The 27,697-nt window shown below is 52.2% G+C and overlaps 1 protein-coding gene across 1 annotated transcript; it reads left to right on the plus strand.

Annotated features, from left to right (window-relative positions):
- Window positions 1-3,992: 3,992 nt before the first annotated feature.
- Padi3 (peptidyl arginine deiminase 3) lies at window positions 3,993-23,889 on the plus strand. Its single transcript, XM_040757531.1, has 16 exons — window positions 3,993-4,142; window positions 4,254-4,434; window positions 6,240-6,312; window positions 7,772-7,833; window positions 8,917-9,034; window positions 9,737-9,862; window positions 10,885-11,063; window positions 11,515-11,618; window positions 11,707-11,818; window positions 13,341-13,448; window positions 14,645-14,796; window positions 16,096-16,240; window positions 16,352-16,454; window positions 17,861-17,940; window positions 18,760-18,885; window positions 22,598-23,889. Exons 1-16 carry the CDS (start codon window positions 4,090-4,092, stop codon window positions 22,829-22,831), a joined length of 1,956 nt encoding a protein of 651 aa, XP_040613465.1. The 5' UTR covers window positions 3,993-4,089; the 3' UTR covers window positions 22,832-23,889.
- The last annotated feature ends 3,808 nt before the right edge of the window (window positions 23,890-27,697 follow it).

Here is a 27,697-nt window from a genome sequence, read left to right on the forward strand (position 1 = left end):
TCAGCAATGCACAAGGCCATGCCTTTCATTGCCAGTACCATAAAAACCAGATACAGCGGCATACGACTGTAATTCCAGCACTTTGGAGATAGAGGCAAGAGATTCAGAAGTTCCAGGTCACCCTTGGCTCCATAAATTCAAGGCCAGCCTGCCCTACATGAGACTCTGTAAAAAAAAAATGAAACACTATTCAAAAACTCATCTGGGGTGTGGCTGAGAGTGCCTTGCGGTGGCAAAACTCTTACTTAGTGTATTTGCGGTTCTGAGTTTTACCACCAGCACCTCCCCACCCCCAATTGCAGTTTGGATCTTTTAAAAAAAACAAATTAAAAAGCTGCCCCCCTCATTTGTTGAGGAGCTTGGACACTGCCCCCCTAGTTGGGAGAAAAGACAACTCGTGGCACCGATGAGCTGCCCAGTGGAGTCAGGAAGGAGGCCTGAGTTTGGATCCTAGGTGTCTCCAAGGCTGTATCATCCTGAGCCACCAGCTCTTCCTTCCTGGGCCTTAGTTTTCTGCAAGATAACTAGAAGGGTTTGACATAGAAAGTGCCTTTTGGGGATGGAGAGATGGCTCAGTGGTTAAGAGCACTGACTGCTCTTCCAGAGGTCCTGAGTTCAATTCCCAGCAACCACATTGTGACTCAGTCATCTATAGTGAGATATGGTGCCGTCTTCTGGTGTGCAGGGATACATGCAGACAGAACACTGTGTGTATAATAAATAGATAAATAGGCCTTTAAAAAAGAAGAAAGATCGTGCTGTTTGAGCTCTGCTCTGAGGCCTCAGAGCCCCCTGGACCAACGGGACAGGCTCCTCTGTCCACATGGGGGTTCTCAGGAGTTCTGAGCATCCAGCAAGGAGCTGAGTCAGGGGACTTTGGAGAAGGTCAGTGTGGCCACCACTGCCCAGCCAGAGCAGGGTGGGAGGGATGTGGGGTCAGATGCGCCCAGAGTCTCCTGGGCCTCGTCTGTGAGCAGAGCTGGCACAATAGGGGACCTGGGACCCCTGGTGATTGCAACTGCCACTCAGAGCCTGCACTGTTTGGATTGTGGTCTCTGTCCCCACAGGCCAGTGCTGAGGGAGCCTTGTCTTTTGTTTCTGTTTTCTGTTTTAACCACTGGAACCTCTCATCGGCAGCTTTGTTTTGGAGGCCAGAGCCTTAGCCCAAGAGGGAGGCATCAGGTCAGTGAGGACAGAACAGCTAAGCCCCAGGACATGGAGTTGTCAGTCAGCAACTACTTGACTTTGGACAAGTCACCCCGGCGCCTCAGTTTCCCCAAAGTGAGATGATAATGTGCACATAATACAGGGACAGCTTCATTTACCGAAGTCACCAGTATCATCCTCACAGTGGGCAGGCAGACAAGGGCACAGAGGAAGAGCTGGCCGAGGGCTCCTGTGTCATCCTTGTGGCCCCAGTGGGGACTTAGGGCCAGCATTTCTAAGCAGTCCCTTTGCCATGAGGCTTAGGCATCAGTAGCCATCAGAAGGACTTGATGGCCAGGTCCCTGTAGCGCCACCGGCACTGGGAGCTTTGTTCACAAGGTTCAAGGAACTGGTCACTTGTAGTTTTCAAGGACTGTTCAGTTTTTTTTTTAATATATTATTTCATTTATTTATTTATTTGTGCAGTGGGGATGGAGAGGTAACAGCGGGTTCAAGTGGACAGTGTTCAGGAGGACTCAGATCTCTCTTTCTACCATGTAGGTCCAAGGGATCAAATACAGGTCATCAATCCTGGTGGAAAAAGCCTCTACTGGGTGAGCCATCTCACCAGCCCCTGCCTAGGTTTTAGCTCTGGATGTTCTGTCTCAGGAACACGCCTTGGTTCTTGCAAGGCTGGTCACCTTACTGAGAACACAGCCTCTGTGCACCCCAGCTGCCTGGTAGGACTGTGAACAGGCTCAGTTGGGTTAGGAGAGTAATGGCCTAGAGCCATCTGGAAGGTAGGGCGAGGGGTTTGCCTCACCGACTGTCATGGTTGCCTGGCCCAGGAAGAGTGTTGCCCAAGAGAGGTTCTAGGCACTTCCTAACTTCCAGGAAGCAGAGATCTGCTGCCGCTGGTCCAGGTTCTTCTTCCGGGAGCCACCTCGGCCATCCCGACACATTGCTTCCGTGCTGGGGCGTCATTCCTGGATGGGGCTCTGGAGTCTTACCTTCTGGCCGCCTCAGTTTCCCTAACAGTAAAATAAGGTTCTGTGTTGAGGTATATTTGATGGCACTGTGGAACTCCGAGACTGTGTTAATAAAATTAGCCTCAGATCAGGGGATGGAGACAGCCACTAGTTGTCAAGAATTGGCCTTAGAGAAAATGGAGGGTCCAGGATGGAGAGGCGCAGGGGAATGAGTAGGGAGGGACTTGGAGATTCTCCGTCTTTTTTGGTTTGGGATGGGTGGACGGTTTCTGGGCCTCTGACCAAAAAGGAAGGACAGCTGGTTGTTTCTCAGCTTCCCGTCTGGCAGGTTTTCACCCCAACATCTGACTCCTGAGTCTTTGTTGATAAACAGAACGATAGAGACTTAGTTAAGACCTACATGTGATGGCTGCGGCCGGGCCAGCGCCAGCAGACTGGAAATCCCGCCAGGCCTTGGTCTGAGCATTGGGACACTGATTGCGGGGCTGCAGGGCACAGACAGCAGCTAAAATGTCTGTAGATTCAGGTGCAGCCGCTAAGTAGACAGAAAAACCACAGTTATAACTTTCATTCTGAGCGCTTTACAGACACATCTGCCCCTTCCATCTCCTGGTCATCTGAACAGGATAGAGTGAGCTGCCTAGAAGGCCGTGTCATGCCCTCCAGGTGTGAGCGGTGGGCTGGGATTTGAACCCGGGCTTCCCGCCTGCAGGGGCCACATCGCCCCCCTCTCAAGAACCATCGGTGGTTCCACACTACGGATAAAATGGGAATCAACCCACCGCACTGTAGCGTTGACCTCCTGAGGCCCCTGCATGAAATCTCCTTTTCTTCAGAGGAATCTGAGTCGCCCCAGCTCACCATCCTCCTGCAGCCTGCACCATAATTCATCTTAATAGCAGCTTCCTTACCTTGGCCAGGGGTGTTCCAAGCCTCTCATGGCTATTAATACACTTGAGCCTCCTGATTTCCCAAGAGACTGGCCAAGTGTGTGTCATTAGCCCACGCTCTAGGAGACTGAGTCAAGGTCACCTGGCTGAAATGGGACCCGGCTAGATAGCCACCTGACCGATGATTGTGGCCTTAGCCACTAAGCCCTTGCCTCTGCCGAGGCTGCAGTGCATGTCAGTGTCTGTGGCCACCACCTTTGTTTGTCCTTCCTGGACAATGCTGTCTCCAGCTTCCCTAGGGATTCCTAGCAACTCATTGGGTGGCCCAGGGATACTGAGCTGAGTTGACTGGAACCTCTGAGCCAAAGGGCTTCACACTAGGAAGGTTTCAAGTCACTTTGGCCCTCCGTGGTGGATCCAGGGCCCAGCATGGTAGTGGACCAAATGTAGAAAACTGACCAGCTTCTTGGGTTACTGGAAGCCAGCTGCCTCTAGGAATGGGATGCTCCCTGGGGTTCAAGAGAGAGCTCTTCCTCCCTGAGGTTCAAGAGAGAGCTCTTCCTCCCTGGGGTTCAAGAGAGAGCTCTTCCTCCCTGAGGTTCAAGAGAGAGCTCTTCCTCCCTGAGGTTCAAGAGAGAGCTCTTCCTGAGGTTCAAGAGAGAGCTCTTCCTCCCTGGGGTTCAAGAGAGAGCTCTTCCTCCCTGGCTGAAGCACCTACCTATGTCTGCCTTCCTTTCTTTTTTGGTTTTCTTTTACTGTTTTGTTTTTTGAGACAGGCTCTCACTGTAGCCCTGAGTGTCCTGGAACTAGCTCTATAGATCAGGCTAACCTCTAACTCACTGAGATCCACCTGTGGAAGCCTCCTAAGTGCTGGGATTAAAGGTGTGTGCCATTGGGCCCCGCCCATGTCTGTATTTCCCACTCATCCATCTCTCTTGAGTCTTTCTGCCGTGTGTGTGTGTGTGTGTGTGTGTGTGTGTGTGTGTGTGTGTGTGTGTGTGATCACCAGCACCAAATGAGCAGGATGGTGGTGAGATATTGGATCTCAGCTCTTAGGCACAAGAATGCCCATGAGTTTGTGTGGTACCTACCTGGGCTCTGCCACCCAGACGTTGCTGTGAGTTGCCTGGGTAGTTGGGGAATGCTTCCTGGAGGAGGGCACGAAACTTGAGCTCACATGTCTCAGTAAGGTTCCCTCACATTGCCCATGATCCCTTGCTCTACTCAGCTCGGTTCCCGAGGGCACAGCCATGTTTGAGGTCTATGGGACACCCGGTGTGGACATCTACGTGTCACCCAGCTTTGAGAGGAGCCGAGAGCGAGCTGACACCAGGCGGTGGTGTTTCAACGAGGGGCTGGAAATCATTGTGGTCATGAACTCCCCTAGCAATCACCTCAACGACAGTCATGTGAGTTCACCCCGGCCCCGCATCCCATCTTCCTGTAGAGTTCCACAGCTCCGTGGGGGAGCACTCGGCCTGAGGGCCACACTGCTGGGTGTGAGTCTCAATTCTGCAACTTACAAGTCCAGGCTGCGTGTCCTCAGACCTCAGTGTTTCAATCTGTAGGGTGGGGCCGCTGCAGTCCTGCTCCCAGGCTGGGTGGGGATGAACCCTGAGTGTCTTCTCCTGCTGAATCAGCCCCCATGAAGGGAGGAGTTAGCATAGTCCTTCTGTGTTGGACCTCAGTTTCCCCATCTTTAGGGAGGGACTTGGTTAGGGGTTTCTGCTGCTCTGGATGGAGGAGAGAGCAGGGATGGGGAAGGAAACTGATGCCTAGGAGCTGACATTTCCCTGATGGGCCTCACCTCCCTCCCAACCACCCTCTTCCTGTCTCCATTTAAAAGATAGGAGAGATTTAAAGCATAGAAGAAACTGTGACTGGTGGTATCCCCTTGAAGGATTGATGGGGACCAGGACCTGTCATGAGGGAGATATTCTTGCATCAAGGGCAATGTTTTGGGGAGCTAATCCTTTAAGGATCATTGACCATTACTAAGCCCCGGGTAGCCCACATATCATGAGCTGGCCCTCTCCCCTATGTGGGGCACCAAGAAACTGTCAGGGGGCTGACCCAGCTAGGGAACAGAAGTTTTTAAGACATCTGGATTCTCACACATCTGGCTCCCTCCCTTCCTAGTCTTCTCATCTTCCTTCTGAATCTGGCTTCAGCCCTAAGCTCAATGAACCCATTTTTCAGAGGATAACACTGAGGTTAAGAAGGAGTGTGTCTTATGTAAAGTCACAAGTCCCAGTGAGTGGTCTAGTTACTGAGGATCAGAGTCTCTGGGGCTGGGCTGCCAGGCTATGGAAGCTCTGCCTGTTGTTTTGAAAGTTGAGGCTGTGTGGGTCCGTCCCCATCCTGAGCTCTGGGGCTCACAGGTCAGTAGGACTGAGGAAGGCCCTCCTCCCCTCCCCACATGTGAGAGCCTGGTGTAGATACTGGGGTTCCTAGTCTGAGGGGTAGGTGGGCTCCACAGGGTCCTGACCCTGCGACCCAGATGAAGGAGGATGTCAGAGCCAGGGTGGCATGGCACAGGTGTCTGCAGGACATGCCCCAGGGTCAGTGACAGATGCCACCACCAGCTTCCCAACGTGGCAACCTCTGTCCTCACCCTTAATGGTAGCTAAGCCTGGGCCAGCTGTGATGAACCCCCACACGCTGTGCCCCTTTAATCCACCTGGCTGTAACCCATCCTACAGGGTAGAAACCATCATTATCCTCACTTTATGGCTGAGGAAACTGAGGCCCAGAGGTCAGAAGCTATCTCAGGAGAGTCGATCTGAGACCAGGTCACCCGGCAGAGCCCATAGGAGTGCCCTTCTGTCACCAGAGTGGCAAATGTGGGCAGGTCAAATGTAGGGCTCTAGAGTTTTCTTTCCTACAAAGCAGGTCCCACCCTCAGAGGATCTACAGTTCTGGTCAGAAAGGCTGGGGAAACTAAGGCAGCACAGACAGGTATCAGACTTTCGCCAGAAGATGCTGGGCTCAAGTCTAGGTACTTGTTGGTAGGGCTAGAACTCATATCCCCATGGACCCAGGACAAATGGTGCCCACCTACAGACATGCCAAGGGATGGGAATAAATGACTCTGAGGAGCTTAAACGGGAGCTGGCACAGGGGCAGAGGTGGCTGAGGGTCCTGCCTCTGCCCACCAGGTCCCAGAGGCCTGTCCAAATGCCATATATGTGACACTGAGCATGTCTCTCTGCAGATTCAGATAGCCTACCACTCCAGCCACGAGCAGTTGCCCCTGGCCTATGCGGTACTCTACCTCACCTGTGTGGGTAAGCCGGGCAGGGGAGGGTGTGGCCAGCAAGCCCTGTGAGAACTGCTGATAAACTTCCTTTAAAAAGAAGCGGGTTAGGAGCTGGGCATGCTGCTCTACAGTAGAATACCCTGCTGACCTCTGCAAGAGCTTGGGTTTGGTTCCAGGAACACATGTGTGTGAACACGAATGTGCACATGCACACACACACACACACACACACATACACACAACGCCAACCAATTGTTTTTTTTAATGGAAAAAGAAAGTGCATATTAGAAAATTCAAACATAGGGGATAAAGGGCCTAGGGAAGACAGGTAAAGTGCTTACTGAACAAGCATGAGAACCTGAGTTCTAATCCCCAGTGCCCATATAAAAGCAGACCATGGCAGCCTGTGTTATAACCCCAGCACTGGGAGGGGGAAACAGGAAAACCCTGGAGTCTTGCTGGCTATCCAGGCTAGCTGAATTGTTGAGCTCCAGGTTTAGCGAGAGACCCTGCCTTAACAGGTAAAACAGAGGGGCTGGAGAGATGGCTGCTCTTCCAGAATTCAACTCCTAACAATCACATGGCGGCTCACAAATATCTATAATGAGATCTGGTGCCCTCTTCTGGTGTGCAAGGATACATGCAGGTAGAACACGGTATACGTAATAAATAAATAAATAAATACTTTTTTTTTAATGACAAGTGGAATCCAGGTACGGTGGCACAAGCCTTTAATCCCACCATTGGGAGGCAGAGGCAGGAGGATATCCTGATCTACATAGCTAGTTCTAGGCCAATCAGGGCTACATAGTGAGACCCTGTCTCAAAAACAAAAACAGAAATCACTACACATACCAGCTGTGCACAGTAAATGAAGTTACAAACATGTACTCGGCACACCAATCACTGAGTCAGCCCCCAGAGTCCCCCACCCAAGGTCTCTTCACTGTCTTCTGCTGTGTTCCCTTTATCTTCTATATGATTTACAACCAAGCACATGTAGCAAAGTGTGTAGTCTGTCGGATTCCTGCAGCTGGAATCCCTCCCTCCACATCTGCTCCTCTGTGTGGGGTTCCTTCCACCCACCTGTGTTGGTGAGGTCCCACCATTCTTGTCACAGTGGTGGGGGAATAAAATCACCCAAGTGCTCTCTCTCTCTCTCTCTCTCTCTCTCTCTCTCTCTCTCTCCCTCCTTCCTTCTCTCCCTCCCTCCCTCCCTCCCTCCCTCCCTCCCTCCCTCCCTCCCTCCCTCCCTCCCTCCCTCATACTTCAGAGCATGTTACCTTCAGGGAAAGCTTCCTCTGGTCCATTCTTTGCACTGACCCTCCTTCCTCCCCAAAGCCCCTCCCCTTGCCCAAGGATGGGAAACTCTAAGGCCCCAGCCTGTGGGTGTCTCCTGGGGGATGGCACCCACCTACCTGGCCCCGATGACTGAGGTGGACGCCAAGGTCTATCATGGGGACTCACCTGCTGCTGCCTCCCAACAGACATCACTCTGGACTGTGGCGTGGATTGTGAGGACCGACAGGACAGGAGCTTCGTGGATAAGGTGGGCTTCTGGCTGAGCCTTGGACAGAGGCAGCAAGTGTGGAGTTCCTATGCAGCAGGTCAGAGGTGCAAGGCCATATGAGTGTCACTTTCCCCCCAGGTGACTCGAGGTTGAGGCAGCCAGACAGAGACCAGGCATGGCAGGAGTCATCAGCAAATGTGACCATAATATGGGTCCCTAGACCTGGGCTATCTGTGATTGATGAGAAGAAAGCTCTTAGTTTACAAAGTAGGCCAAGGGTTATGAAACTTTTAGAAAGAAAAATAAAAGCCTTGCCAGGAGGTGGTGGCACACGTCTTTGGTACCAGCACTCAGGAGGCAAAGACAGGTAGATCTCTGAGTTCGAGACCAGCCTGGTCTACAGAGATAGTTCCAGGACAGCTAGGGCTACACAGAGAAACACTTATCTCAAAAAGTCAAAATAAATAAATAGAAGCCAGATTGTAAATGCTTTAGACCTTGTGACCTATACTACTTTGAAAAAGCCAGTTAACGCATAAACTAATCATGGGACTGTGTTCTGATAAAGCTTTATTGACAAAAACAGACGCCGAGCAGATTAGTCCTACAGGTAATAAATGTGAGGACCCAGGTCTGGGCAGAAAGAGCAGCCTACTGAATAAGACACTGTTAAAGGCCTTTGATACAGTCTAATAGTGCTGATGCATTGGGGGTTTAGAAGAGGCCACAGTGGCCAGAAGGGCAAGGAGGACTTCTAGGAAGGAATGCCTGAGCCAGACAAGGAGGGTTTCCGGGAAGGAATGCTTAAGCTGGGTTGGAAAGGGATTCCATTAGCTGGAACAGGGCTTGAGCTGGAGGGATGAGAGGGGAATTGAGAAGTCACCCATAGAGAAAGAGGATCATGGTCAGGGGGCACCTCACAGCCAGCCACCATGGATCGGACTTGATGGTGTAAGCACTAGGCCACCATGGATGCTTCTTGAGCAGGGGCTGCTTCAGTGAAAGTGGGCTTCTCACAGGATAGCATAAAGGCTCAGGAGGCTGGCCAGGAAGTACTGAGTTGGAGGCCTGCCCTGGGTCTGGCTGGAGCCCCTGTTGCCAGCTGTATCTTCTCGTTGACAGAGGCAGTGGGTGTGGGGCCCTGACGGGTATGGAGCCATCTTGCTGGTGAACTGTGATCGGGATGATGTGGGCTCTGATGCCCAAGATAACTGTGACCAACATGTGAACTGCCTGCAAGGTGAGTGTGCTGGGCTAGCCCAGTCTCTGGGTACCCAAGGTCCCTCCTCAGTTACCCCACAGGGGTTCCTACCCCCAGGAGGGGCTCTGAAGTTGGGCAGGGGAGGGTCAGAGTTCACCATGAAATTCTTCAGAACCCAGCCCAGGCTGTCTCTCCGCAGTCCCCAGTCCTTGTGGTACTGGAGGGAAAGGGCTGCTGGCATTGTCTGAGTACCCACTGTGTGCAAGGCCCTTCCCCCAGATCTTTCTTTAATCATTCAAGGGGGTGAGTGTCCACCCCAGTTTAGAAAGGAAAGGACTGAGGCTCAGAGGTCAGGAGGGATCCTCCAATTTGCACATCCAGCCTGTGGGCTGCCAAACCCACATCCAGACCCCTTCCCACTGGATCTCTGACCTGTGATGGAATGAGGCACTGCATTATACTCGTAGGAGCTGCCTTCTAAAGTAAGCATCCCCTGGGGATGGGAGGGCGTGGCTTACCCAGTAAGATGCCCAGGTGATCTTCAACTCTGCTCTGGGCACACAGGGAATGTGGGCTGCAGAGAGGACATGCAGCAGGGTAGAATCACATGTGCACACACACCTCTCAGTCACTCCAGTGGGTCCTGATATCTCCCTGAGCTGAGGCTGGGATGCCCAGCCCTTGAGATTTAGTGCACTTATGGAGCAGCTGTCTGTCAACTCCCTCTGTCCGGCTTCACAGATCTGGAAGACATGTCCATCATGGTCCTACGGACCCAGGGACCTGAAGCCCTCTTTGACGACCACAAACTTATCCTCCACACCTCCAGCTGTGATGCAGAAAGGGCACGGGTCTTCCACGTCTGTGGTAAGTGTGAATTGGGCACCCGCCCAACCCTGTCTGCCCCCCTGTCGTGGGTATATGTGCATCTCAGCTCAGGTTCCAGCGGAGTGTGTGTGCGTGTGTGTGTGTGTGTGTGTGTGTGTGTGTGTGTGTGTGTGTGTGTGATGTGAAGACCACAGGACAGCCTCAGGTATTGTTCCTCAGGTACTGTCTTGCTTTGTTTTCGAGTCAGAGTCCCTCACTAGCTTTTCTGAGCATGAGCTCTGGGCACGGCACTTGGGTCCTCAAGCTTGCACATCAAGTCCTTTATTGACTGAGCCATCATCCTTGAGCCTATTAAATAGGCTTCTCTACCAGACCCCTGAAGAGGGTTTATTTTGTTTTTGTTTGTTTGTTTTTGCTTTGTTTTGTTAGCTTTTAGACACAGAATTTCTCTGTGTAGCCCTCACTGTCCCAGAACTCGCTCTGTACACCAGGCTGTCCTCATTGAGCCCAGAGGTCCCCCTGCCTCTGCCTCCCGAGTGCTGGGATTAAAGGCGTGCTCCACCACCCCTTTGTTGAAGTTGAGCTTCTTACTGCAATTTGCACCCATATATTTTTAGATTCATTTTTATATATGTACATGGGGGTGGGTATTACACACATATGCAGGTGATCATGGAGGCCAGGAGAGGGCATCAGATCCCCTGGAGTTGGAGTTACAGGTGGTTGTGAGCTTCCAACATGGGTGCAGAGAACTGAACCCTGCAAGAACAGCAAGCACCCCTAACCACTGAGCTGTCTCTCCAGCCCCTGTCTACATATTCTTGTGGGAAGATGGTGAGAGGCAGCATGCTGGGTTAGGGTAAACACTGATTTGTCTCTTAGAGAAGAGTGCCCTTCCCCACCATGCCCAGGGGCTGGGCCTTTTCTCCCTCCCTGGGGTAGGAGAGGAAGGGCCCTTTTAAAGGCTGTTTGCCTTGCACTTGGGAGAAACTGCTCAACTCTCCTGAGACCTTCACATTCCCTGAGCAGCTCAACTGTCACAGCCCCTCCTCTTCTCACAGGTCCTGAGGATTCCTGTGAGGCCTATAAGTGTGTCCTGGGACCAGACAGGGTGTCCTACGAGGTACCCCGCCTCAATGGCGACGAGGAGCGCTTCTTTGTGGAGGGCCTCTCCTTCCCTGATGCGGGTTTCCCAGGGATCATCTCCTTCCACGTCACCCTGCTGGATGACTCCAATGAGGTAAGTAAGGGTGGCGCTACAGAGGGTGAGACAAAAGTTCCTGGGCATCGCAGGAGTTAAAGGTCTCACACTCGAATACCCTACTGGGCATCTCCATCCTTTAGAGAAGCCAAGGAATGGTTTGCTTGTTTTGAGACAGGGTCTTTTGTAGCCCAGCTTAGTCTTAAGCTCACTATGTAACCAAGGATGACCTTGAACTTCTAACCTTTCTGTCTTCACCTCCTGAACGCTAGGATTTTAGGCATACACTACTATACCCCCTTTTTATGCAATGGTGGGGACAGATCTCAGGACTCAGATGCTAGGCAAACACTCTTCCAGAGGACGTACATCCATAGCCCAAGTCAGGGAATTTCTTGAGGACTTAGGGGAGGGCTTCGGAAAATCAAAAGTCTTGTCTGGCCACCACACTCTTGAGTCCAGCACTCTTTGTCTCCGTCCTCCTATGAAGGACTTCTCCGAGACCCCAATCTTCACGGACACTGTGGTGTTCCGGGTGGCGCCCTGGATCATGACACCCAGCACCCTGCCACCCCGGGAGGTGTACGTGTGCAGGTGAGTCTGGGTGGAGTCCTAGCCTTGGAGTCGGCTCTGATCCTGGGCCCTGGCTCTGAGTGTCCCCTTCCACCCGGATTGCTCACAGTGTGAGAAATAACACGTGCTTTGTGGAGGCCGTGGAGGAGCTGGCCAGGAAGGCAGGCTGCAAACTCACCATCTGTCCTCAGGCGGAGAACCGCAATGACCGCTGGATCCAGGTAAGCAGCGCCATGGGCAGTCCCACTGGGACAGCATTCTGCAAGGAAATACCCATGAGGACCCAGGGCTCCCTGACTCCAGAGGTGGAGTCCTCATTCCAAAATTTCTCAGACAGGCAGACCTCTAGGGAAGGTGGCAGAAGCCACACACACTCCCAGCCCACTGAACTGAGCTGAGAGGCAGTTTATCCCTCAAGGGGACGTTAGGTAGCATCCGGAGACACTGGTTGTCACAGAGTGGGGAGAGGGGCTGCCTTTAGCACCTAGAGTCTCATAGTGTCGCTAAAACTCCAGGGCCAAGTCAAGTCCCGCAGGGAACAGTCTGGTCCAGTGTGTCAACAGCACAGGGCTGGGAAGCCCCACTGTAGTGAATGACTGTTTCAGAAGCCCTGGAGTCCAGGATACAAGGGGTACCAGAGTGCCAGAGGGGACTGGAGGAAGCCTTACTGTTTCTGTTGGATGGATGGCGGGTTCCAAGGGGCGGGGCTTCTGGCCGAGCGCCCTGGGGAGTCCTCCCCAAGGAAAAGCCCGGGAGGGAGGGGCCTCTGCGTGAGCTGGACTGGGAAAGTGGGGAACATTCACGGCTATTCCCCAGGCGCTTCCCCCACAGGCCCTGCATAGCGTCACTTCATCTTCTCTGGCCTCTTGTAATCACACCTGGGTGTTTGCTGATGAGCTCATGCAATGAACACCCAGCCACTGTGCTGACAAAGGCTTGGACTTGGACTACCAATCATCAGGTGGGATGGGATCGGACCAGCATATACCAAGGCCCAGAGGCAGGAGGCAGGAGAGTAAACCTTATTTGCTCCCTTGGCCAGGGCAGTGGTTCTGGGAAGGGGCAAGCGCTGAACTGAAAAGCCTTGAATGCCAAGCTACGGAGTTTCCAGTTCAGATAGAGGTTAGGATCCTGGAACAGGACACCTGGACTTCAGGTTCTTGTCACTGGCAGGCTGTGTGCCCTTGAGCAAAAAGCTAGTGTCTCTGTTCCTCTCTGCCTTCATGTATCATAGGAATGATAGCCATATCTTCCATGGATGGGTCGTGGAGACTAATAGTGTGTGTTCATAAAGAGCTCAGGGCCTGGCACACAGCAGGCCACTCACTGGCTGTGCCATCATGGATTCTGGGCCATCATTTCCTCAAGAGCTCTGAGGAGGGGACATCCCTGTCTCATGTCCCTCAGCACTGCTGCCAGCCCTTCATGACCAAGTATAGAGGCCATAGGGGTGGATGCATGCTCCGTGGGTGACCTGGGTGTCCAAACTGCTCCATGCTGCATCTCTCTGTACCCACCCTGACCTGCCCAAGCGCAGGCACACCCCAATGTCTGTGTTCTCCTTTATTCCTATGTGACTCTCATGGGCAACCAAGCCCCCATCCCCTTCTCTTGGCTGTCTCCCCCACCTTGAAAAGCCGAGACCGACCCACACCTAGGAGCCGCCCATCCCAAGAACTCAGTGGCCAGCACTTGGGGGCACTGTTGACTGTCCACAGCTGCGGTCTCTCTCCCCATCTGCAGGATGAGATGGAGCTGGGCTACGTGCAGGCGCCACACAAGACTATGCCCGTGGTCTTTGATTCCCCCAGGAACGGGGAACTGCAGGGCTTCCCTTACAAACGGATCCTGGTGAGTCGGGGGCCAATGCAGCCCCAGGGACTGAGACGACACAGCCTCAGGGACACCCAGGAATACAGGGAATAGCACCTGGAACCTTGTTCTGCAGGAGCAACAGCTGGCTGGCTGGTTACCTTATGAGAGAGGGCCAGTGATGTTTAGTCAGGGCAATCAATTTTGGTATGAGCCTATTCCACCCTTAATATGGGATAGATTTATGCATTTATCTGTGCTTCACTGCGGCAGTACTATGTGGTTTTATTTGCTGATCAGCCGCGGGAGGTGGGAAAGACGTAAGGGCTTTGGTATCATCCACATGCTGTGTGGCATTGAGAGACTTCTGTCCCTCTCACAGCCTCTGTTTCCTCAAAGGCAGAAATAGTTTCACAGTTTTATAAAGCCTGTCATTGTCACGGTGACAGCTGCCTGCCGGGAAGGAGCCTGTCTTACTAGAGCATGTGCTGCCTTTTGGGTTTTTGTTGTTATTTGGGGGATTTTTTTGTTTTGTTTTGTTTGGAGGGGGGTTCAAGACAGGGTTTCTCTGTGTTACACAGCTCTGGCTGTCCTGGAACTCACTCTGTAGACCAGGCTGGCCTTGAACTCACAGAGATCCGCCTGCCTTGTCTCCTGAGTGCTGGGATTAAAGGTGTGTGCCGCCGCCACCACGTGGCCTTTCTGCCTTTTGTAATAAACAGAGTAACAGTGAGTACAGAGGGCCCCTGAGCACTGAGGGGACGGACACTCTCGTTTTCTAAGGACTGTGCTCGCTGCTGCAGGTCACTGGGCCATATAGTGTCAGACACTCATCTGCCCTCAGTGCTGTCTGGATTCCCCCTGAGAGACAACAGGGGAGGCCGCCATTCTGAGAGTTTGAAGACTCTGCCCCCCTTGGCCTGGACTTGACAGGAGGGCCCTGTGCAGTTCAAGGAGCCTGTCTCATCAGGGTCTGTCTGATCGGGGTACAGAGTGACTGGGCCTGGCAAAATGTCACCGGCCTAACAGCTCCACCACGGGCCTCAGGATTAAATGCTTCCCAGTCTCAGTTTTGGCCCCTTTGCACATGTGACATAAAACCAGATCAGACTCAGTATTTCCTCCTGAAGAATGGGAGGCTGTTCCCACCTGTCTTTTAGGAGCTCAGAGACCATCACATGAGTTCAGACTCTTCCTAATCCTCTACCTGAGCCTGACTGAGTTTCCCCTCCCAGGGTCTAGATTTTGGCTATGTGACTCGGGAGCCTCGAGACAGCTCTGTGAGTGGCCTGGACTCCTTTGGCAACCTGGAGGTCAGCCCGCCGGTGGTGGCCAATGGAAAGGAGTACCCCTTGGGGAGGATCCTCATCGGGGGCAACCTGCCTGGGTGAGAGGCTCTGGGCGGTAATGGTGGTGGTGGGGATGAGCCCAGGGAAGTCCTGGGTGGGGTGGGCTGCTCTCCAGACTGCCTGTGCTTACCCTGGGAAGTCAGATAATACCAGCGAAGTGGGCCAGAGTGAGCAGGGACATGCGATGTCGTTAAGTCCAGCCCTTTCCTTTACAAGGGGCACAAAGAGGCTGGGCCACACACACACAGTACATCCTGGCTGGGCTGAAGTCCTCTGTGAAATAAATATATGGCACATGTAAGGAAGCATCTGAGAGCATAGAGAAAACAGCATCTAAGTCAAACCTTGGTCATACTGTAGTGGAAATGATTAATGTTGGATCTTTTTCTGAAAGCAAGGGAGGGATTAAGTGAAATGAGAGTTGAGATTACAGGAGCCTTAATGTGTACACACATACACACACTCATGTGCATGCACACACACATGCACACACATATACACACATGCTCATGCACAAGCACACACATGCATGCACACTCGAATGCACAAACTCTCTCTCTCTCTCTCTCACACACACACATATATATATACAGGCATGCACACACATGTATTCTACATGTGACACAGGTCAATGACGGACAAGGAGAGTGAAAGCTACAGGCAGTTAAGCAAAGCCACTAGAAGAGATGAGATCAAATATAGACGAGCCCAGAGTCAAGCTAGAGAGAAGACGTTGAGACCGTGCTGTAGGTATTTTCCAGAGGGCCAGAGAAGGATGGGTTGTAAATGCACGAACAGAAAGTCCCAGGCCTGTGAGATCTGCCGGGGCGATCTTGTTGACCTCTCCCGTGGACGTCCAGCAAACTGAGGCTGCAAGAGAGGTGTAAACTAACTCCAGGAAGGACTACTCAGTTTTGTGAGACTCAAGACAAGAGTGGGGGTGGGGTGGTTCAGTGTCCTGGAGAACATGGTTCTCAGGACCTGTGTCACGGGTCATTCATTACCGTGACTAGCCTGTGCTAAGTGGCTTAATCGGAACCCACCCTGAGTGGAATATTAAAATATACTTACTGTCTTTCCTATTTATAAAGTAATATGTTGCTTTGAGATTAACGTATTGCTACGTAGCTCAGCCTGGCCTGGAAGTCACTATATATCCCGGGCTTCCCTTGAACTTGCAATCCTCCTGCCTCAACTTCCCAAATGCTAAGTCTGTGACACTATGCCTGGGAGCACATTTTGGAGTCAGGTACTAGGGAGAGCTGCCCTCTGGCCATTCTGGCCATTTCCCGTAGAGTGTGTGTTTAGTCTGGTGTCTTTTCCTAACCACGCCCCAGGTCGAGAGGCCGCAGAGTCACCCGGGTGGTCCGAGACTTCCTCCGTGCCCAGAAGGTGCAGCCCCTGGTGGAGCTCTTTGTGGACTGGCTGGCTGTGGGCCATGTGGATGAGTTTCTGAGTTTCGTCCCTGCACCAGACAGGAAGGTAAGGACTTGAAGCATGTCTCGGCAGCCTTGAGAGTTTGGGGCCGGGGCTGAATGGGGGTGATAGGAGCGTAAGACCATGAGTTCAGCTGTGCCTGCTCTCCACACACAGGGCTTCCGGCTCCTTCTGGCCAGCCCCAGTGCCTGCTTCAGGCTGTTCCAGGAAAAGCAGAAGTGGGGTCATGGCAGGTCCCTCCTTTTTGAGGGAGTCATTGGTAAGTAAAGGCGTCAAGTCCCCCCCAAAAAACATACTGTCTCTCTCCTGAACTGAGCACCCCATGACTTCAGAAAGGAATGAGCATTTTATTTTATTTTATTTTTTTATTTTTTATTTATTTATTTTTTTGGTTTTACGAGACAGGGTTTCTGTGTATTGTTTTGGAGGCTGTCAGACCAGCCCTGCCTTGAACTCACAGAGATCCGCCTGCCTCTGCCTTCCGAGTGCTGGGATTAAAGGCATGCGCCACCACCACCCAGCAGAATGAGCATTTTAAAGCCAACTGGTACCCTCAAAATTCAGGACCGCTTCCTTCTGACATGGCACACCCTGCATCACTGGTGACCACCGTCTATTAGGGGCGGGGCTAAGATTGGCACAGGGCAGAGGGTGTGGAGAAGAAGGTGAGGGCCAGGTGTGCCCAGGGATGTCCCATCATGCCTCCACTCAGAAGGTTCCAGAGCCCAGGTTTAGTGTTTTTTGGTCATTGGTTTGAAGTCCAGATGATTTTTTTAAGTGAGGTCTAACAGCTCTACGAAGCTGCTGGAGCCCCAAAACCTCCATCAGTGGTCTCCTGTCTCTCTCAGAGGGGCTCTCTGCCACCCTCTAAAGTGCTCTCCGAAGCCCCAGCCACCATGCCTTCTGTCCTTGGTCATCACAGGATGTAGTTACGCCCTCACCTATGTCAGGGCCTGGCTTTAGGGAGAAACCCAAGGGCAACTTGGTGGGAGGAGCCTCTTGCCAGCACATCTTTGCCAGGAGGCTGCGGCACTCTGGCCACCTCCAATGGTGGCTGCTTGAGGTAATGAACCTGCAGGGGAATAGACACTGCAGCGGAGCTCATGGTCAGGGCTTGGTTAGCTGGCAGCTGAGAGGGCTCTGTTTCCCTGGCCAGTCCTGTCTCCATGGCCTCTACTGGGCAGGCAGGAAAACCCGACCCGAAGTCGCTCCTAAAAAAGCAAGCCAGAGCCTGTTGGTATTGGACTTCTAGGACCTGCTGAGCTGGGCTGCTTCACTGTCTAAAGAACCCATAAACCCCGGCCCTGGATGAAGGCCCTCAATAGACCCAGCTTCTCCCCAAGGAGCTGGAGGAAGAAGAATCATTACCAGGTTCCCAGTGCTGCTGTTAAGCCCAATTAGTCATTACCACTTCCAGTGAACTTAAATAAAACTACAGTTCATCGCACCCTGGCAACCAGGCTCCTCCAATCCCTCTTCTTCCCCCAGATGTGCCCATTGGCCAGGCTAAGCTCTCACAGATGCTGGTCACCCCCTGCTCAGGAGAGCCTTGGAGCCATTGACTAGGCAGACCAGCAGCTGTGAACCTGGCCTCTGGTCTCCAGAGCGGGAGGCCCTCACACAGCTTTGTGGGAGCGTCCCCAGGCCTCTTTGTCTCTTTCACAGGTGACAGGCGGGTCAAGACCATCTCCATCAATCAGGTCCTTTCCAACCAGAACCTTATCAACTTTAATAAGTTTGCCCAGGTACAAAGGCCATGGGGCTGTGGGAGGCACGTAGGTGTGGATGGGACTGGGGTCAGGGCCAGGGCAGACATCTGGGACCCACAGTTCACAAAAGGTCAGCCAGGTTGAAACAGGCCCAGACCCTCCTTTGACCTGGCATCTGTGAGCCCTGTGCATCTGAGAAATGAGGCAGCCAGGGCTATAAGCACAGAGACAGATGCAACTCAACCCCCAGGAAGGATGTCAGAGTCGGTGGCAAGGGTTTGGCCTGCTACAGCCTTGAACTTGGGACTGCGCGAAGACTCAGATGAGACAGGTGTGGGATAAATCAGTGGGCAAGGGCACTGCAACCCACCAGGCCCGAGGGCAGCATTCAACAGGTGTCCTTGAAGCAAGAGAAGAGGGCAGATGGGGACAGACTGAGATGGAACTGATGTGGAGGGAAAGGAGAGGTGGGAATAAAGGCTTGAAGCCTAGTGTAGGGCGTCCCATGGATGGGAAACTTGGGGAAGTCAAACTTGTGAGTACACCTTTTGCCTCTTCTGGCCTCCAAGGGTACTGCATCCAGGCACACACCTACACACACACACACACACACACACACACACACACACACACACACAATTAATGATAACATAGATCTTAAATCACGTATTGACTAAGAGCCCCTAAATTGGAGTCTAGGATGGTGTGTTCTCAGTGTTTGTTCAGACTGAGGAGCCGGACATGGGAGGGTAGGAACTAGGCAGGAGGGGTGTGTATAGCTGATGGTGGGCACTTGGTCACCTGCCTCAGCCACACTGGCAAGGTCTCTCCAGTTTGTCCCTTGCCCACCTGCAGAGCTGTATCGACTGGAACCGGGAGGTGCTGAAGCGGGAGCTGGGCCTGACGGAGGGCGACATCATTGACATCCCGCAGCTCTTCAAGACGGAGAGGAGGAAGGCCGTGGCTTTCTTCCCCGACCTGGTGAGTTCCCCACCTGGGCTTCCTCGGGTGAGGCTCTGAGTCTCAGTATGGGGAAAGACATTCGATTGCCTTCATGTGGGAACTGCAGTGACCTGGGGGTGGGGGTGAGGAGAATCGAGGCCCAGGATGCCCAGGCTGACATTATGGCTTCCTGTGACCCAATCTGTGGCATTAAGAAAAGTTACATAGGTTCATGTGTGCAGAGCACATGGCGTCACCCAGGAGCTCAGGGGTCAGCCCTGACTCTGCCGCCATCATTCCACACAGAGCCAGACGTCCTATGGAGAACAGAGACGGCTGAGAACGGTCCCTGGCCTCTGTTAAGGGAGCATTCTCCTCACCACTCTGAGGGCATGTCCCAACCACTGATTCTGCATGGATAAGGGGTCAGATCACAGACGGGACGAGATGCAGTCAACCTGAGATAGGAGTGGAGGTCCCAGAGGGCTTCACGGAAGGCATGCCTTGGATGGAACATGCCTTGTCTCTGCTGTCTCTAAACCTTGAGTTTCCACTTCAAACACCCAATACTGGAGCTCCCCCCTCAAGCATCCTGATTGAGCAGGTCTGAGGGAGGGTCATGGAGTATGGCTGCCTTCTAACTCGCTGCCAAGGAGCATTGTTGCTGCCCTGGTCACCAGCTGTTCTCGTCACTCTCCATCCTCAGAGCCTGCATCCCCTAACCCTGACCCTGACCCTGACACTAACCCTGACCCTGACCCTGACCCTAACCCTAACCCTGACTCTAACCCTAACCCTGACCCTGACCCTGACTCTAACCCTAACCCTGACTCTAACCCTAACGCTAACCCTGACCCTGACCCTGACCCTAACCCTAACCCTGACTCTAACCCTGACCCTGACTCTAACCCTAACCCTAACCCTGACTCTAACCCTAACCCTGACTCTAACCCTAACCCTGACCCTGACCCTAACCCTAACCCTAACCCTAACCCTGACTCTAACCCTAACCCTGACTCTAACCCTGACCCTGACTCTAACCCTAACCCTAACCCTAACCCTGACTCTAACCCTGACCCTGACTCTAACCCTAACCCTAGCCCTAGCCCTGACCCTAACCCAGTCCTCCCTTCCTTCCCTCTCTGACTTTCCGCCCTTACTTGCAAAGCCCTTCTCTGCTCCCCTTCCTTCCTGCATGTTTGGGGCAACCTTGTAATTAATCCGCATGCTCCCGGAAGCTTGTGCAAGGGTTGAGGTTCTTGTGTTGGCTAGAGGCAGAGGCCCACCCAAGCTGGCTCAGCCAGATGGAGACCTGACAGAAGGCCACTGTGACATCTGAGGGTGGTACAGCTGTAGCGAGCCCTCAGTGTGGCCTGAGCCCTCTCGTTTCTGTGTCCGCATCGCTGCCTCCGCTGGTCTCCTGTCTCTGCCCCTCTCTCTTTGCCGTTCGGCAGCAGGTGCGAATGTCTGTGTTACTTTTCTACTGTGTGTTAAAGCACCACGACCAAGGCAACATGTAAAAGAAAACGTTTCATGGGAGCTCACCGTTTGGAGGGGAAGTTCCTGAGCAAGGGGTGAGGCAGGAGGCAGGCAGGCCTGGCATTGGAGCAGTAGCTCAGAGCTCGTGTCTGATCCACAAATGTGAGGCAGACAGAGTTAACTGGGGAATGATGTGGGCTTTTTGAAGCCTCAAAACCCACCCCGAGTGACTCCTCCAACAAGGCCATATTTCTTTTTTATTGTTATTTTAATTTAAATAACTTGTTTTACATGTCAATCCCTGTTCCCTCTTCCTCCCCTCCTCCCACACCCCCTCCACTATCCCTCCCCCAGCCTCCCACCCTATTGCCATTTCCTTCCACATAGGGGATATCTAGAGTCTGTCATTTCACTCAGGGCAGTGTCCAGGCACTCCTCTAAGAGTCCAGGCTGAGAGAGCATCCCTCTTTGTGTTATGGACACACGATGTCTGTTTGTATTCCAAGGATAAACACTGATCCACTGCTCAGGGCCCCATAGGTTGCCCAGGCCTCCTCACTGACTCTTACACTCAGGGGGTCTGGATCAGTCCCATGCTGGCCTCCCAGCTGTCAGTCTGGGGTCCAAGAGCTCCCCCTTGTTCAGATCAGCTGTCTCTGCTGGTTTTGCCAGCCCATTCTTTGCCAATTTGCTCATCTCTCTCTGTCACTGGGTTCCATGGGTTCAGTTCAGTGTTTAACTGTGGGTGTTTGCCTCTGCTTCCATCAGTCACAGGATGAAGGCTCCAGGATGGTTATAGACATCAAGTTCATTATCAGGAATGGGCATTCGAGGTGGTCTCTCCACTATTGCTTAGCTTGCCAATTGGTGACATCCCTTTAGATCACTAGAGTTCTCACTGGTGCCAGATCTGTCTTCTAACCTATGATTCCCTCTTCCCCCTATTCTACCCCCCCACTCAACCTTCCTGTTCCCCCATGACCTACTCTCTCTTCCTCTTCTCCCCCTCTCTTCTTCCCAGCTCCCACCACCCCCCCACTCCTCACCATGTTCCCAATCTGTTCAGAAGCTCTTGCCTCATTTCTCTTCTCTTGGGTACCATGCATATCTTTTAGGTTCTTTCCTGTTTCCCAGACTCTCTGTCAGTGGAAGTGCAGACTGGCACTATCCTGAACCATGTCTAAAATCCATATATGAGTGAGTACATACCATGTTTGTCTTTTTGTGACTGGGTTACCTCACTCAGGATGGTTTCTTCCAGTGCTATCCATTTACCTGTGAATTTCAAGATTCCATTGTTTTTTTCTGCTGAGTAATACTCCATTGTGTAAATGTACCACATTTTCTCTATCCACTCTTCAGTTGAGGGGCATCTAGGTTGCTTCCAGGTTCTGGCTATTACAAATAATGCTGCTATGAACATAGTGGAGCAGATGCCCTTGTTGTATGAATTTGCCTCTTTTGTATATATGCCTAAGAGTGGAATTGCTGGATCTTGTGGTAGATCGATGCCCATTTTCCTGAGGAATCTCCATACTGATTTCCAAAGTGGCTGTACAAGTTGGCACTCCCACCAGCAGTGGAGGAGTGTTCCCCTCTCTCCACATCCTCTCCAGCATAAATTGTCTTCAGTGTTTTTGATTTTAGCCATTCTGACAGGAGTAATCTCAAAAATTTTTTTTGTTTTTTTTGAGGCAAAGTTTCTCTGTGGCTTTGGAGGCTGTCCTGGAGCTAGCTCTTGTAGAACAGGCTGGTCTTGAACTCACAGAGATCCGCCTGCATCTGCCTCCCGAGGATTAAAGGCATGTGCCGCCGCCACCCGGCAGCCACATTTCTCAATCCTTCCCAAACAGTTCCACCAGCTAGAGACCACATATGCATACATATTGTCACTCAAACCACCACAATGAATGGTGGCCATGAGATGCTGAACCTGTATAGAAAAAGATTCACCCCACGTCAACGCTAATTTTCTGGAAGAGGGAACCCGATTGGCTCATCTTGGTCAGCTGTTTAACTTGGTCCAATCAGAGATGGCCTAGGAGGGGTTCTGTTGTGCAAACATGGCAACCACCAAAGAGGAGGGCAGGGGCCTGGGCTCTGCAGATCCTTCTGCAGGTGTCAGGTTCGCTGGCGCTCTCCAGGAGAGAGGAGTGAGAGATCAGACATGTTCAAGGCTGCCTGGAGATAACCCCAGATTCTCTTGGGGCCTCCAGGGTGGGCAGGTGATGTTGGAGTCCTGCCTCTGATCTGGGCCCCCACTTTGCCGCAGGTGAACATGCTGGTATTGGGCAAGTACCTGGGCATCCCCAAGCCCTTCGGGCCCATCATCAATGGCCGCTGCTGCCTGGAGGAGAAGGTGCGCTCCCTGCTGGAGCCGCTGGGCCTACACTGCACCTTCATCGATGACTTCACACCCTACCACATGCTGCACGGGGAAGTTCACTGTGGCACCAATGTGCGCCGGGAGCCCTTCGCCTTCAAGTGGTGGCACATGATACCCTGAGCCACGCCCGTCCCGCATCCTTCCCCTGGGATGGGGCATCCACCCAGGCGATGGAGACTGAGACGGACCCCTGAGCAACAGGCACCAAGAGACTCCCATTTTCTACATGGAATGCCCAGGGTGACCCATTCCCCTCAGAAGCCTTGTCTCTTGAAGTGTCTGCAATCACCTGCAGCCCATTCAGTCCCCAGGAATGAATCCTCTTGGTTCCCCCCAAAGAAGGGCCTCTCATGTAGATCAACATGACCATGGGATACCCCTAAATACCATCCCTACACAGTCCAAAACTCCTCTGTGGGTACATCCACTTGGGTGTCTAGAAGTGTTGGCACATTGTCTCGTCAGCAGCTTGGCCTGTGTTTCCTATGGTGGAAGGCCCCATTGCCTCCTGTCCTACAGAGGATGACTGTAAAGTCAGAATAGTCCACATAAAACAAGAGAGATTCCACCCACCTCACCCCCCAGGAAGCTCTTGGGGGTCCATTAGGTCAAAGTGTGACCATCATTCCCACTGCAAGTTCCCGGCCAGGACCCACCTCTGTCCCACCCAACCTAAGCTATACACAGTAGGCACCTCTGTGAACTGTTGTCACACGGTGGGCGCCTCTGTGTGCTGTCACACAGTGGGTGCCTCTAGATGCTCTGAGAATGGCAGTTATTCATTTTAGCTTTATACACTCCCCATCATCTGATGTTTGAGAACCTGGTTGTCCAAATCCTCTTGGAGGGGAAGTGACTGAAGGGCTGTTGGTGCTTAGGAAGACTGACTTCCGGTGGAGAGTGTCTTTCCTAAGACACAGGATTGACTGTGGTGGTCCCACTGTCTGGAGGAGGAGGGTCAGCTGGCCTGGGGTAGAAGAGACCACTGGCTGACCTAGCCCTACACCTTCTGCCAATATGCCTGTCCTGCAAGAGAGGCCAGGGAGCCCAACCCCAGGCGCCACCAAGGCAGAACTCAGTGGGACAGTTGAACCTCTCCACATACAGGGAGAAGGGAGGGGCCTGGCTGTCTCAAGATGTGTGTTCTGTGGTCCAGCTGGCCAATAAATCAGCAGAAACACAAATGGCCTGGGTCTAGTGTTGGCCTTTCTTTGGTGACTAAATTGAGGGGGTTTCTTGCAACTGAGACATTTGAGGCTTGATAATTTGGGTAATAGGGTAAGAGTGCTTTGTCTTGGCTACAGAATGACCTGGGGGTTCATGAGCACATCGATGGTATAGATGAGAAAAAGCAAGCCTATGATAGGTGGGATGCTAGACCTGGGCTGAGCAAGATGCCAGGAACCAGGCCCATTGGAGATGGAGGCAGCATCATTGGGGCAGGAGTTCCGAGTGCTTGGAAGAGCCAGTTGCAAAGGGACAGAGACACAGCTCGACACTGTCACCCTCAACAACCTGGGGAGTCCCCCTAATTTTTAAGGATCTTGGCTCAGATCAAACCAGGATTCGTGGCTTTAGTGCAGAAAGGAATTTCAGAAGTAGACGGTATAAAGCAGAATTTGAGGTTTTAATAAAAATAATCTTAGTATATGCTGAGAGCACAGGGTGAGGAGAAAGAGAGGGAGGGGCTCAGAACTGCACTGGAGGACTGAGGAAATGACCCTGTAATATAAGAGTGCTTCTGCTATTCCAGAGGACCAGGGTTTAACTCCCAGCACCCTGTGTCTACTAACTCTAGCTCCAGGAGCTCTAGTGCCCCCTTCTGGCCTCTATGGGCCTCTGCACACATGTAGTACACACACACACACACACACACACACACATTTATTTTATTTTTTAATTTTGTTGTTTTTTCGAGACAGGGTTTCTCTGTGTAACAGTCCTGGCTGTCCTGGAACTCACTCTGTAGACCAGGCTGGCCTTGAACTCACAGACTCTTGAACTCACCTGTCTCTGCCTCCTGAGTGCTGGGATTAAAGGCATCTGTCACCACCATCTGGTTTACATATGCATTTTTTTAGATAAAGAACTAAAAGGCACCCAAAAGCATGGGTGTGATTATAGACTTCCAAGGAAGTGGCACAGGAAATGAGATGTCCCTAAGTGTGATATGGGCAATCTCAAAAAGAGTAGCATTGATTTATGGTTAGTGGTAGAGTAAGAACAGTGCCACTAGGCAGGAAAGAGAAGCCCCTGGCAGAGCGGGCTTCTCAGCGAGTTCTACAGGGGCTATGAGCTCATCTCAGAAGGGAACGACTGCAAACTAGTGGGAGGCTTCTGAATGGACTCTGTACAGACAGTAATGTAGAGACAGCCCCAAAGCCTGTAAAGTCATCCCCAAAGTCGTGCATTTCCCCCAGAAGCTGGGAACTTTGAAAGGCTCTGACTTACCAAGGTAATAGTGATGGCTGACTGACACCCCGCTTTCCTCACTTCCTGGTCCCTCCTTCCTCCTTGAGACTTCTTAGTCGACCTCCCCCTCCCCCAGTCTGTTTCTCCTACCCCACCCCACACCCATCCAACTCAACCAAACTCGAATCTCTGAACTCAATCTCAAGTTTACACACGGCCCAAGTCAATTAGGACGGAAAACAGAACCAGGAGGCCGGGCCGGCAACACACCTTCAAGTCCGTTCCCCTGTGGGAAGCTGCTTTCCAATTCAGTAAAGCTTGGCCTACTGTCCTTGTTCATCTCGGGATCCACTGACCTGGGAGCCACCGGTTAGGAGCGACTTGAGTGGCTGTCTGTTCTCCTGACCACGCCCATCTGAGCCAGGAATTTGGTTGCTCTGCTCTCAGGGATCACAGAAACAGTGCCATTATCCGTGTACGCCAGTTCCCTTTCCTCTCCCATGATGGCTGAGATTGTGGGTGTCTGTGGAGAGCCTTGGATGTGGCTATCAGACAGTCAGTCAAAGCCGAGAGCCGAGGTCACACAGTGTGTGCTCCTTCCCTGTGAATGGGTTTCTGGTGAGATTCCTAGGTTTAGAGTGTAGGTTCATAACTGGGAAGGCAGAAAGGTGAATGACTCCTTCATGTCCTCCTAATTTTTCCTGTCTTTCTGTCCTGCCTCAGAGGTGTGCTCTGCACTGCTGGGTCCGGGTAGGCACATGTGAGGGCCTCCCAAACCAAAACAGAATGCAATTTCTTTCAACATTGGGTGTGGCTCCCAGGGCACATCCTTTCAAATCCTGCTAGAACACGTATCGCGCTCCCCAGCTTATTGAGAGGTGGGGTGATGGCTCCAGGATCAGATACAAAGGGGGTGGGTTTGGGGGATGCATTCACCCGGAAGGTCAGCTCCTCCAGCAGAAACTCTAGGAAGCATAGATGGACAAACCCAGCCATTATAAACAAAGCCTCTCTTGCCCAAGTCCATAGCTGAAGGTGGGTCAGGGGTGAGGGGGATGGCTCAGCTGGTCCAGGCACTTGCTGTTCGTCCCTGGCAACCCTAACTGATCACTGAAACCCACATAAAAGTGGAGAGAGCTCACTCCACAAGGCCGTCCTCTGGCCTCCACCTTCATGCTGTGGCATATGCCCGCTCACACGGACACTACTGAATAGTGTGGTTAGGTCTGAAGAGTGAGCTCACTGCATGTCAGGGTTAGGCGGGGACAACTCCATTCCACACTGCCCTTGGGAGACCCAGGCTGGAGAAGGTCTTCCAAGTGTGGATTCCAAAGTCACTTTGAACTTGACCCTGAGAAAACAGAGAGGGGAAGACAGATCATCTCAGGTTAGAGAGGATGTGCAACACTGCCATATACATACATACATACATGCATACATACATGCATGCATGCATGCATGCATACATACATACATACATACATGCGTAGCAGTTTTGGCAGCTGGGTCCCAGCCTTCCATCTTCAGCACATGTTTCATTTGCTTCATGTTAGGATGTCCTCACAGTTTCAGTCACCTTTGCTGTCACAGCTGTAGCCAAGCAGAACCAGCCCAGGCCTGCAGGCTCCTGTCCGCCCCGTACTCCACTTGGTCATTCCCTGTAAGCACCTACTGACCATGGCACCCTGGAGAGACCCGAGAGTCAAGAGTGGGGCTGGGGAGATGGCTCATCGGTTAAAGAACTCGCCACGCCTGCATGAGGATCAGAATTCAGATCCACAGAACTCAGATTAATGCCGGGTAGACACAGGCAAGCCGTCTCGGATTCCAGTCTCAGAAGGCAGAGACAGGGGTATTCCCAGAGCAAACTGGCTAGCAAGATTAGCCTTACTTGCAAACTTCGGGTTTGACTGGGAGACCCTACCTCAAGTAATAAGATAGAAGAGTAACTGAGGATGAATTCAGACATTAGCCTTGGGCCTCCAGAAGCATGCATACACACGCAGAAGAAAAAATACATTCATGTACAACACACACACACATACACACACGTGTGCACACAGGCAAAATGGAAAATAGAGGGAAAAAGGAATCTGTGGTTTCTTTAGTGTAAAATGCAAAGCATGCTGTGGAATAATCCTTCTGCTTGCTGTGAAAATGTGTTGCTCTCATTGTTAATAAAAACCTGACTGGCCAATAGCTAGCTAGACAGGAAGAGGTTAGGCAGGAGAGCCAGACTGGGAGAACACTGGGAAGAAGGCAGAGTCTCCAGTCAGATGCAGAGGACATAGGGGATGAACATGCTGTGCTGAAAAGAGCTACCACCACATAGTAGAGCATGGATGAGAAATATGAGTTAGTTTAACTTGAAAGAGCCAGTTAGTAACAAGCCTAAGCTATGGGCTGAGCATTTATAGTTAATAAGAAGTCTCTGTGTGGTTATTTGGGAAGCCGGCAGTCCTGACAAAAGCCTCCGCCTACAAAAGCAAAACAAATAAGTGTAAAGAAAAGGAATTAAAAAGAGAAGTCTAAGAGTTTGAAGACGGAGGCCAGCCTTGTCTGGGGAGGTGGCTC

The sequence above is a fragment of the Mesocricetus auratus genome, unplaced genomic scaffold (genome assembly GCF_017639785.1).
Source record: "Mesocricetus auratus isolate SY011 unplaced genomic scaffold, BCM_Maur_2.0 Super-Scaffold_100014, whole genome shotgun sequence".
NCBI classification, from domain to species: domain Eukaryota; kingdom Metazoa; phylum Chordata; class Mammalia; order Rodentia; family Cricetidae; genus Mesocricetus; species Mesocricetus auratus.

Excerpts from the sequence above, each read along its gene's own strand:
- Padi3 (XM_040757531.1), top strand. The coding sequence starts at position 4,090 with ATGCCCATGAGTTTGTGTGGTACCTACCTGGGCTCTGCCACCCAGACG. Across the intron at positions 9,863-10,884 it reads ACGGGTCTTCCACGTCTGTG|GTCCTGAGGATTCCTGTGAG; the intron begins GTAAGTGTGAAT and ends CTCTTCTCACAG. Across the intron at positions 11,819-13,340 it reads GCAATGACCGCTGGATCCAG|GATGAGATGGAGCTGGGCTA; the intron begins GTAAGCAGCGCC and ends CCCCATCTGCAG.